Source organism: Papio anubis, chromosome 10, assembly GCF_008728515.1.
Source record: "Papio anubis isolate 15944 chromosome 10, Panubis1.0, whole genome shotgun sequence".
Lineage (NCBI taxonomy): Eukaryota > Metazoa > Chordata > Mammalia > Primates > Cercopithecidae > Papio > Papio anubis.
The window spans coordinates 46,508,720-46,521,658 of record NC_044985.1 but is presented as its reverse complement, the minus strand read 5'-3'; the positions used below and the strand labels follow the sequence as shown (position 1 = coordinate 46,521,658).

General features: G+C 36.2%; 1 protein-coding gene across 5 annotated transcripts in view; it reads left to right on the top strand.

Annotated features, from left to right (window-relative positions):
- Positions 1–6,560: 6,560 nt before the first annotated feature.
- The window catches only part of KCNH7 (potassium voltage-gated channel subfamily H member 7), a 465,762-nt gene continuing 459,383 nt past the window's right edge, over positions 6,561–12,939 (top strand). For all 5 annotated transcript variants that reach the window (XM_021923671.2, XM_009182334.4, XM_021923672.2 and 2 more), the window contains exons 1-2: positions 6,561–7,784; positions 9,464–9,694. In XM_021923671.2, coding sequence (XP_021779363.1) covers positions 7,709–7,784; positions 9,464–9,694 — 307 coding nt within the window. In that variant the 5' untranslated portion in view covers positions 6,561–7,708. The remainder of the gene's footprint in view (positions 7,785–9,463; positions 9,695–12,939) is intronic.

Below are 12,939 nucleotides of genomic sequence, written 5' to 3'. Positions count from 1 at the left end.
CCCACAGATCTTCATTGCTTTGGGTTAATCCAATTTTTCTTTTGGTTTGATTTTCCTTCTTTTTCTAAATTAACACAAATTTTATTATAGGTCTGTGGTTAGTGAATTCTCTTGGGTTTGTTTGTCTGAAAAATTCTTTATTTCACCTTAATTTGTGAATGATAAATTTTACTGCATAGTAAATTCTAGATTGACAGCTGATAAGTGTTTCTTTTGTTTTGTTTTTGTTTTATTATTCCATGCATGTTGCTGAATTACATTATTACTATAATAGATTCTGATAAAAATTATCCTTTATAAGGACTATGTCTCTTTTTTAACTTGTTGTTTTTAAGACTTTTTATGTCTATTAAAAGTCATCATTCATTTGATTATGATATGTCTTGTTGTGACTTCATTTTTCTTCTGTTTGGGCTTTGTTGAACTTTGTGGATCTCTGAATTCAAATTTTCTATTATAGTTTGAAAGTATTTAGAATTACTTTTGAAACAATTTCCCTTTCTGACTCATTTTTTCCCCTGGGGCCCCAGTTATATTTTTGTTTGACCGCTTGATATTGTCCCGCAGGTGACAAAAGCTGTTCTTTCTTTGACCAGTTCTTTTCTCTCTGTGTTTTGTTTTGAATATTTTCTATTGCTATGTCCTCAGTTTCACTGAATTTTTGTTTTAGTGTCTAGTTACTCTTACTCTCATCCAATGTATTTTTTTCTTGGATTCTATATTTATGGTACCTACATGTTTGATTTGAATCTTTTTATATCTTCCATTTTTTTCATTATCACATTTATGTTTTCCTCTACTTTTTTGTACATATGTAGTATACTTACAATAACTTTCTAATGTCCTTGTCTACTAGTTCAAAAACGTCTGTGTCCTTTCTGGTCTGTTTCTGTTGTGGATTTTTCTCCTGGTTATGGATCAGGCTTTGTTACTTTATTGCATGCCTGATGATGTTTAGTTCATTGCTGGACTTTGTTCATTATATGTCATGTGATGCTTGATTTTGTTATATTATTTTAAATATTGTTGATCTTTTCTCTAGGACAAAATTAGCATACCAGTAAAATCCTTTTTAGACTTCTTTTTGAGTTTGACAGAGAAGCTTTACTTATCATTTCACCCCCTCCATTAATACAATATATTTATGAAGACCCTATGTATACATAGGACATAGGTTATTCACTTTAGGTGGCGAGAATAGCAACTAATTCCAGATATGTGTGAGCTTTGCTAATTGTTCTGACAATATTTTCCTTAGTTTCTTCCCCTAGTCTTGGGTGGTTTCCTCACATGCTTGTGCAAATCAATACTCAGACAGACTTTCACTGACCCTATGAAGATACCTAGACCTCTCTTTCTGTGCAGCTCCCTCTGTTGAGAACGTTGCTTCCTCAGTTAAGTCCATTGAGTTCCGTTTGGTTTCTTACTCCATGCACTGTGCTCTAGAAGAGCTTTTTAGCCAGTAATATGTGTAAATCATAGGCTATATCTTGGTTTTGCTCTTCTTTCAGGAAATATTCTCATGTACTCCTTGTTATTCAATGTCTAGGCACCTCAATTTCTCTATTTTGTCCAATTATACAATTGTTAAATGTGAGGCATTAAACCCTGACTCCATTACTTTATCATGAGCAGATAGATGTAGAACCACAAAATATTACTTCCAAATTATTTAAGTTTGGAAAAAAGCTGATTCTCTGTGTACAGATTTATCTGAATACTAAATATAGACTTTCTGTAATCAAATTAAACCTATCTGCAGATAGAGGCAATTTAACCATCACATTTTAAATAAAAGCAACTGTGCATTTTGTCCAGAAAAGAAACAATGCAATTTGGTGTAACTTGAAATCTCATTATCTATATTACCTGTATCTATATCTATCTATTTATCTATATACACATATGCATATTTCCACAAGGTGCAAAGACCAATCAAGTTAGACGTAATGAATACCACAAATTCATTAATTTGCATAATTGCAAAAGTAGATATGCCAGCCAAAACAATACAACAATTTTAAGGTCTACCGATATAAAAGTATCTCATATACCCTCTTAGCCTTCAATAAAGCTATATGCAACAAAGCTCATTTTTGACCCATGTGCTAAATTACTTACTAAATTTAGTAAATAAATCATCTTATAAAACAGCCTTACCCATGCACTCTATGAAATCTTCACCTAGAATACCTAATTTTTCATTTTAACAAGCATACATTTATAGGTATATATATGTATTTTTTTCATAAAATATAATAATTTTGTTAGGTTCCTAGCTATCTTATGTGTCAGTTATTGATGAATGTATGATATTAACAACACACATACAGACAGATTATTTTCTGCAGGAATATTCATTTTTAGGAAAAGGACGGCCAATAACTTATTCCTTACAGGGAAGAATTTATTCTTCTACTAAGATTTACATATTATCAACAAGATTAGCCAAATCTTATACATTTGGATAAAAATTTACATGTAGAATATGTTGTCCCAAAGTATCTGAGGTAAAATGACTAGTTGGATTAGAACTAACATATAAAATATGGCATAAGAAAGGTATCTTAAATTTTCTGAAGTAAAATTCAATTTTCTGACTATATACACTTATGTTAATATATTAGGAACAGTCATTGGTATTAGTTCCTGTTGCCTGGATAAGCATGATTCACCGACTATTCTATACCTTATTCTCATGCCCCCTCCCCGACAAAACACTAGGACACCCTTAATCTAAATTAGTTAAATACTCTATGTTAATGTAAATGTTATTAATTTACTGATTTCCAAAATGTAGAACATTTATATTGTAGGATATATGATACTTAAATATTCGCTGTATACAAGATTTTGTCCTAATCACTGTATATCTATTTTCCTACTTCTCACAAAATTGAATGTTGGAAATTGTTATACTGATTTTAGAAATAAAGCTATGAGCTAAATACCTGAATTATCTTCGTTATTTTCTCCTAAAAATGGCAGTGTTAACACCAGGTTTCTTTCTTGCACTTGCCCCTATTTTATGCTGCTCAGCAATATTGTTGTTTTAATAAATGGCCTCAAAATTTCTGCCTCTTCTGAGATGCTAAAGCTACATTATGATAATACAAGCTGAAATTTTCCTGACTTGTAACTGTAAAGTCAGATGTTTCTTCAGTTAAATGTGACCCAGTTAGTAGAATGATACCTAGGATCCCCATACAAGGCTACATTAAAACAGCCATTAAAATGCTGCATTAGGCCTGGCGTAATGTTTCATGCCTATAATCCTAGCATTTTGAGAGGCCAAGAGGAGCAGATCACTTGAAGCCAGGAGTTTGAGACCAGCCTATGCAACAAGGCAGAAGCCCATCTCTAATTTTTTTTTTTAATTAGCCAGGCACAGTGGTCTGTACCTATAGTCTCAGCTAATCAGGAGGCTGAGGTGGGAGGATCACTTGGTCAGCAAGGAGTGTGAGGCTGTAGTGAGCTATAGCATGCCACTGCACTACAGCTTGGGCGACAGAACCAGAATCCATCTATAGAAAAAGATTAAATAGTCTGAGCACGGTGGCTGCCTGTAATCCCAGCACTTTGGGAGGCCGAGGCAGGTGGATCACAAGGTCAGGAGATCGAGACCATTCTGGCTAACACAGTGAAAACCCATCTCTACTGAAAATACAAAAAAATTAGCCTGGCTTGGTGTTGGGTGCCTGTTGTCCCAGAGACTCCGAAGGCTGAGGCAGGAGAATGGCGTGAACTCGGGAGGCAGAGATTGCAGTGAGCCGAGATCGTGCCACTGCACTCCAGCCTGGGTGACAGAGCAAGACACCGTCCCAAAGAAAAAAAAAGATTAAATAAATAAGAAAAATAAAAATGTGCACTGTGGTCATCAGATTATTAAACTAGTTTTGCTGAATTGGGAAAACTTTACTTTAATTTCATTGACTTATATTCCGCAGCATCTCAAAAATGTGAACCAAATCACATTATTTAATTTGATATTAAAAAGTTTCTATTCTATACCAATATATGAATGCCACTTAAATATCCCATAGTGATGGTTGCAATAATATATGCTGCTTGAATGATTTCTAATGTAGGTTTCTTAAGCAGAGTTTCATTAATTCTGTGAGCTTCTATGGAAAATGCTGTGTGTGTAAAATTTATTGAATTGTTATTATGTGGTAGGCATTCAAAATATTTTTACATATGTAAATACTAAATGACTTAATTTTAAAGTAATATTGATAATTAGGTAATTTTAAGAACATACAATCTATCCTGCAACCTTGCCTATAAGTAGATTGTATTGAGTGTTAAGCTGTATACATGATAGGATTTCAACAGTTGAATTGTGTGCTTGGTTCAATATTTGGACTTCCAAAAGGGTCCAAAAATACTAAAAACTTGTGAAAGTGGGTCTCCACACAAAATATAAAGTTAGCTTTTATAGAGAGTGGAGTGGGGGAGGATAATTTTCCAGCCAACAAGCAGCCATGATTACCATCCACTGCTTTTATTCTATTGGCTGAATATAGATTAATGTACTTTCTCCACTGTTCCAATGTATAATGTATGAACACGATTACTGGGGTAATTTAGAAACAGGATGCCTTTAATCTTCTGCTCAATCAATTACAATACATAGGTTATAAAATGTTCTGTGATTTTACACTGAATCCTTAATAGAACTAATTTTGGAGTTAAATGAGATTAGGAAAAGTGTAAAGCCCACAGAGCTCACACATATGTAACAAAGACAATGGGATTTTAGCCATCACGTATTTAGTTAACCAACCCAAACAAACAGAGACCACTCTAAAAGTTGCAGAGAAAGAGAGAATACTTCAGGGAGCAGAAAGCCACTTTTTCTCTTGAAGAAGGAAAGTGGAATTCAAGGGTTTCCAGAATCAATATCCTATGAAAGTTAGTTTCAGACTTATAATTAGAGACATTATGCACAGTTACCTTCTGCATGTCAATATATCTTGTCATGTGACAGATAAACTTTGTGTTTCCAGCTGTATTTGGAAATACCTATTACTTTAAAACAGTATTCATTCACTAAATTTATGTGTAATTTTTAAAAAGTTTAGTTATATTACCTTTATATAACTTATTGTTATATTATTGTGCCGTGAAATCTTAATTAAAATACAACTTTATAGGTGAAACTTTAATTACAATCTACGCAATATGCAGTTTCTTCATTTTTTTTCTGGAGTCCTTGATGCATTTTGGGAGGAAGGTGAACTTGGGTTTAGTTAAGACGCTAAGTAGAGAAGAAATGTGTTTTAGAACACTCTGTATTTCTTTGGGCATTTGGTGAAGAGAGTGGTGCATGTGGATACTTTAGGGCCACTTGCCTGAGTTTGTAGTTCTATTGTCTGCGGCTGGTTGTAGGCAGAGAACAGTTGCCAACGGCTGATTCGGATTCAGAACCATGGATAGCTCCACACGTTCAGCACCTGGGAGAGAAACTCTAGTCGTCTCCCAAGCACGGCTGCAGCTAGCGAACAGTATGACGGAATGATGGACTTATATATATTTTTAAGGAGAAAATAAAACCACACACTAGTGATATATGGCTTTTTATATTCCCGCAGAGGCAACCATAAAGACTTAGGAAAGCTCAAGCTACTAGAAGAGCCTAGAGGTTGTCATAGGTTGCTTATTTTTAAAGTAAACCTTATTAGCCATAAAATTCAACATTCCTAGGAACGTCTTTCGTTTGATTCATTTTAATTACTCTGATATTAAAGAGGAGGAATTACTTAGGTTCTTGTTTTTGTTTAGACTTTGGGGGTTGTTGTTTTGGAACATAAAAGTTGTTATGCTTACTTCCTGGTTATTGCAACCCACCTGATTCACCTTCCTAAACTAACCCTGCTTCACGGCCCTTCTCAGTTCCACTCTCATTATTTCACTTCAGATTTGAAGCTGTAACTGAGAAAATAAGAACCCAGTTGACTCAAGGCATAGCAGGCTAATGAGCTACAAGAACCCCCCAAATTCTATCATGCAACTGCATGTGTTGACAGGAATCTCTGGACCCTTATCTCCAGCAGGAAATGAGATATTCGTTTGTGTTCTGCTTGAGTAGATTGAAGTCGTAGCAAATTCCATTTAGAGAAAGGGGTGTGGAGAGGGGCTATCAGGTTAAAGGGGGTGGGGGAGAGATAACAAAAATAAAGGGAAAACAATAAAGAAAAACTAGAAAAACAACTTCAGAAACATGCTTTCCTGGCACAGCTTGTCACATTTGTTTTCCTAAGTCTCCAGGAGGACTATTTGAACAGAAGTGTCTGTATACCCTGAGATTCCCACGCTGGCAGCCTTTGAGAAGCGAGAAGGAAGAGGACTCTATTCTGCCCCTTGAACCCTTTTCTATCCTATATGAGATGGCTCCTTAGAGATGGTGGAGGAGAGCAGAATGTAGCTAGTGTGTTCCGGAGATGAGTGGCATGGGAGGTCACAGCCAAGGCTGGTAACTCTTAGCCCCACCCACCTTTTGTTCCTTCCCCTTGGCGCTCAGCCTCACCTATTTCAAACTCTTTCCTTGTTTTGTACTAGTCGCTCGCAATCTTTGGCCTTCTCGTCTTTGGCCGTCTCATCTTTCTCGCAGCCTACGGCACCTGGAGACCAAATCAACCCCCAATCTTGCAACCCTCCAGGGACTCAGGCAGAAACTGGGCATGCTCAGCGGCACGGGCAGCTTTCAGTCTTTCCGAGGCGCGGCTCAGCGCTGGCCAGGGACCCGCGTGCCAATTCTGTTCGGGCTTCGGCACCCACCTCTGCTGAACCCAGGGATCCGAGCTGCACCCTGAGGCTAATTCTGCACCCTTAGGTGGTTCATTCTCAATCTTCAACCTGCTGAGCGCCAACAGAGCCTACAAATATTCCTCATTAAGAAACTGTTTTCCCACCTGTGTTTTCCTTGCAGCTAAGGGTGCTTTAGCTACTGCGGCGTGAGGAGCTCAGGGACGGAGCTCTGTGGCTGGTGGCCGTAGAGATCACCTTCCCAGAGTAGCTGTTTGTCACGGAGTTTTAGAGATTTCTTGGCTGGCTTCCGCTAAAGCACGCTTGAGTAATCCGAGCTGTGGCGGCGCCCAAGCTACCAGGATAAAGGGAGCGTGTGTGTGTGTGTGTGTGTGTGTGTGTGTGTGTGTGTGTGTGTTAGGGGGAGAGGGCGGGGATAGAAACGTCAACCCCCCCGACCCCCAGCCTCCTTTTCTCTCTCTCCTTCCTGCAAAAGCGGCACAAGTCTTCCAACCCCCCTCAGCCATTCCTCACTGCTCTGGGCAACCGCCAGGTTAAGCCCATTTGCACTGGGAAATTGGCGCTGTTTGGGAGAAGAGAAACAGATCGATTGCCCTTGTGACTCCCCGCCCCCTTCCCACCCCACCCCCACCGCTCCCTCCCTCCTTCCCTCCCCCGCCACCTCCCCTCACCCCGCCTCCTTCCCGTTCCCCACCCCCAAACCCTCTCACCCGCGGCAGTCCGGTGCGAGGCCCCTCCGGAAGGTGAGGGGAATGGATTGGACTCCGGTGGGGAAAGCGGGTGTCTAGAAGTGGTGCTAATGGGAAGAGAATTCTGGTTTCAAAAGAGGATGCTCTGCCACAAAGAGCAGCTCGCGCGCTGGCCTGGGCTCTAGCCGAGGAGAGATCCCGGGAGAACTCCAGAGCTCCGGGGGAGCGCTCCTCGGAAGACTGGGGCCAACATGCCTGTGCGCAGGGGGCATGTGGCACCACAAAATACATTTCTGGGGACCATCATTCGGAAATTTGAAGGGCAAAGTAAGTTCATTTGTTCTCTTCTCTCGCCCTCGCTTTCTGCCTTGATAGTGCACTTGGCGTCCACCGCTTCCAAGCTGGGGAGACCGGCAACTCCAGGCTCTGTCAAGTTAAGAGGCTATGAAACCGAGCCAGGAGGTTCGAGCGGCAGCGGGAGTGTTATTCTTCTGATATTAATTTTGATTTACATTTTAGATTACGGTCTCCATTATAGGAGGCAATTTGATCCTCCTCTACCACTGCTCCATTATCTGCCTTGCTACTTAATGTCCTACTATTCTACTATCTTAAAGGGAACGTGCTAGGATAACATGGGTTTATATTTTGAGGTTGTTTTACTGTAGACTTTTTGAAAGTCGGAAGCAGAGCAGACCACACTATTCGAACAAGAGAATGTAAATGGTAGTAGCGATGTAAATGGCTATGCAAACTATATTTTACCTTGGTTAAACTGCAAGGCAGTGGTATGACACGGATGCTTGCTTGCTATTAGTTTATAGAAGCTAAATGTTGTATTGAATCAATGCAAATATATCCTAAGCAGGATAATTTGGAAAAGCAGTATCTAATCTCTGCTGGTTTCCGATGCAAATGGCTCATTATTCAAAATAATATTTCTATTATTTTATTATCTCCTTAACATTTCCATCTAGAAATTTAAAAATTGAAGTGTAATAAGTAAATCCCACAAAGACTGAATGAACAGAAATTTAATGTTCTCATGTGGACTAAATATAGGGAATACATTTTTGCTATATAAGTATATTAATTTAAAATCCTATATTTGTTAACTTATCTTCAACCTTTTCTTAAAACTATATTAATACATTTGTATGCCATATATTTTGCGATTATTTCAACACTGCATTTAGTGATGTGAGGATCTGGTACTTTGCGTACAAAATAAACTTGTATATCCTGCTTCACAACGTATTTGGAAATAGTAAATACAATCTGTGATATAAATTAATAAGCTCTTTGTATTAAAAATTCCTGCTACTACACAAAACATCAAGGATCTCCCAAAGTAAAAGTAAAAAGTGTCATCATGATATTCACTGAGTGTGTGTAAATATTTTTCTTTTGGAAAATATATATTATGAAAAGTTGAACCTTTGCCTTGTGGAATTGCTATTAAATATGAAGTAGTTTCATTACTAAAGCTAGTTGCCTTTGTTTTTAACATGATGTATGTAACATGCCTAAGAGAGATAGAGAGAAACCAAAGAATAATAACTACTTTGAGAAAGTTGTATTCAAAGGGCCAAAGTTGAAATGAGAAATCTTACAACTACAGAATGTTTCACTGTTTGACTTTGAAAATATTTACATTACAATTAAATGACATTCTGAAAATATCAATGGGCAGCTGCTTGTCTGAGGGCCCACTAGGATCCCCAGCAGTTGCAGGGCTTGAGAGCTAGACTATTTGGGAAATTCTATTCTTGCAATTTGAAGAGTGGTTTCTTAATACTTTCTGTTAAAATTACTTAGGATCATTAATCTCACATTTAAAGTTTGTGGGGTTTCTTGTGTTTTCTTTTTTCATAAAGTATAGAGAAATTAATAATTTGGGGAAGCACCTGCATTTCAGAGCTCTTATTATGCAACAAATTGCTTCAGTGTTACGGAGAATATTGTAGAAGCTTTTTCAAAGATGCCATACTATCTTCTTATTACAGATAAAAAATTTATCATTGCAAATGCCAGAGTGCAGAACTGTGCCATCATTTATTGCAACGATGGGTTCTGTGAGATGACTGGCTTCTCCAGGCCAGATGTCATGCAAAAGCCATGCACCTGCGACTTTCTCCATGGACCCGAGACCAAGAGGCATGATATTGCCCAAATTGCCCAGGCATTGCTGGGATCAGAAGAGAGGAAAGTGGAGGTCACCTACTATCACAAAAATGGTAAAATTTATCTATTTAGTATTCCTTCTATTTTATCCCATTGAAAAGAAATTTTGACTGTTAAAAGTTCATATACAAAGAAGCCCAAAATGTTCAGTTGTAGATATATGCTTTCCTTATAGTATTTTGAGATCCAACATGTATGGGTATTCTGATTAGTGATCTGGGAGAAACAATTTTTTCTTTGAATAAGGGTACTGTGATCTCTTCAAAAGTACAGTAATATAATGTCACTCAGGTTAAAAATGCTACAAATCAGTCTTAGATGCTTCTTTCTTTAGGAATTATAGAAAGATCAACAATTTACTGCTGCGTTGGTATGCATTTGGTAGGTGAGAAATACAGATACAGTGTTATTTGTTTGAACTTTAAAATACTCTACAAAGCAAGTTTATGTTGAAAACTATATCAAAAACTAAAACTATTACAGTTATGTCTCTTGGCTCTTTAGCTTTAGTTGATAGGCAACACCTCTTGTTTCTTTTCCTCCTTCTTATACAAGATTAAGGATGATAAATAGGTACTTATACATTGATCCAGTTAACCTGTGTATATTCAAACAATAAAGGCTGTTTATGTAGTCAAGATTTGTCCTAAACTAAGAAATGTAGAAAAAAATTATGATACTGTAGAGTTATTAGTATTGATTTTTATAACTACAGCAAAACTGGGATCTTAAACTTAAGGTCATACCTCAACTTCAAGGGCAACACCTCCTTCTGTCAAACTTGCTATGAGAACAATAAGAGTTAGATATAATAGTTCTTTTAAAAAACTACATATGTAATAGATAGGCATGCCTTAAATACACAATATATATGTAAATGAACTCACATATATGAATACCCAGATATGCCCATTTTAAGGTGTATATATATATACACACACACACATACATATATATATTCCTGAATATCTATATATCTATATCTATAATGATATTTGACAATTTGGGGCTTAAAGGTAAAATTATTTTTAAAACTTGAATGTTATAGTTAATTTTGTGGATATTTCATCATCATCTATTTCTTTTTATTCCACTAACAGAAATTACTGAGGCAGAGAGGTAGCTGTTCAGATTTTTAGAAAACTCTTCAGATTTTGATAAATATGTAATGTGCCATGGCCTATATCATATAATGACTCATCATTTGGTAAACTAGACAGAAAAAAAGACAGCAGGGAAAAGGTTTCACTCTTACTCTTATTTTCTTATAATTCAATGTACAATGTACAATTCTTAATTATTACATTTTCCTTAACATGAACTTCAGTGGTTACAAAACATTACTAAAAACAAGTTTGTATAACTTTGTAGTAATCTGGAATGAAAGCAATTGTATAGTTATCAAACAGACAGAAATTGTTTTTAAAGTTCTTCCCACGTTTCTCGTACTTTTCAATCAGTAATGTTGGCATACTAGAAATAGCCTAATTGTTCTGTTGTCTTGAAAACATTTATTGGATTGAGCTCTCACTACCCAAATGTAACTCATGTCTTTCGAGTATCTGATGCCAACAATCTGGACTTTTGGAATAATTTGAATGTCTGACATTTTTTCCTATTGAATATTTATTATGATGCCAACACAGTCTATATTGTGGTAACTTCAGTGAATGTTGGTCCATCTTTGGTCATTATGTTTTCTAGACCATTTCAGGGTTTTCTCCAACTCCTAGAATTTAAGTATGACATTAATCTGGACAGTCTAAATTGCTCAGATACCAGGTATATCTTTCAGAGTGTTTTCAAGTAGAAGTTATCTATTATAGCACAAGTGGCATGATGATGTTTTGAAAGTTGTGAAATGTGGGTGTGTAAAATGATCTCAAAACACTGTAAAACAGCAATTTAATAAGAATCACAAATATGATTAATTCCTATTAAATTATTGAATTTTCTGTGTTGAACATATTAGTACATTGACAAATACAAATCTTTCTATTTGAATGATTTTCTTGGTTATATGCATTAAAACTCCCTTGTTTTCAGAAAAGGACTTTTGATTTGGAGGGTTGTTTAGGTATAAAAAAATTAACCTTTGGTAAAACGTTTGATTCTGTGGACTTTCTTTTCAGGTGTAACTCAGTCTTCAAGGATTTGAATATCTTTAGCATTAACTATAAAATCTACCTATTTTGCTTTGATTGATATGGAAAACACGAGATAATGGACCAAGCATTTTCTTTTTATTTAATATTTTAAGAAAAATATTAATTTGAATGACCTTTTTAGATAGTGATGACACAGTTGTAGTTGTTTGCTTTGAATGTAATAAACTTGTGTTTTGGCTGCTAGTTCAGATACCTTGAATAGAATCTTCAGTGTGTCTTGGTTTTGTATTTATGACAACTACAAAATTAGTTAGAGCTTATGAGATACAAATTCTTGGACAGTCCCATCTCTTAGAGATAAGACTACTGCCAGGTTCTCTACATTTATAAAAGCGGGAAGGGGGAAAATCACCAACATATTTGTTGGTTTGTTTCTCCAAGTTTCCTTAATTCTTTATTATTGATGCCATTGACTTTTGAGTTTCTTGATTTCTTAACTGTATACAGTAAATGCTTCTTTTACTTATTCTTTATTTAGCATTTCACAAGAATATGAAGAGTGATGTAATAAGCCCAATGAACAAATTAACAGAAAGTTTATATATTCTGTTTCCATTTCTTCCATTTGCTCTTACTGGAGGAGTAAAAATACGACCGAGGCATTATTTTGGAAAGCTTGTTCGCTAAAGTGGCCCAGAGGCTTTATAAGCAATTTAAACCCGTGATCTATGTAATGAGTTCACATTGATGCGGTTCATGGTGAACTACATGATCGTCATTTTGCAACACCATTTCCTACTATGCTTTTGTATGTGATTGTGCTAGGTACAATTAGACTTGCTGTTTATCAGAATATCAATTTTTAAAAACCTAGTTATTTGCAGTAGGAATATTTGACAGCTCTTCCTTTGAGGATTCTATTTTACAGTTTAAGTCATTATTGCATAAATCATCCTTGGCAGCTGTGAAGTATTGCTTGAGGTGATAAAGCTGTAAATCTTTTGACATAAAACTCTAATTATACAAAACTATAATTATGCTATGACTTATATAAGGATGGGCATGTATTTTAATAGCATAATACATTCATCTAAAAACACTTTTCAGCAACAAAGATTAAAAAATAGCAAAGACTTCAGTTATTAACTAGTTCATAGTTTTAGATGATGCGAATGGAAAGGAAACAGAAA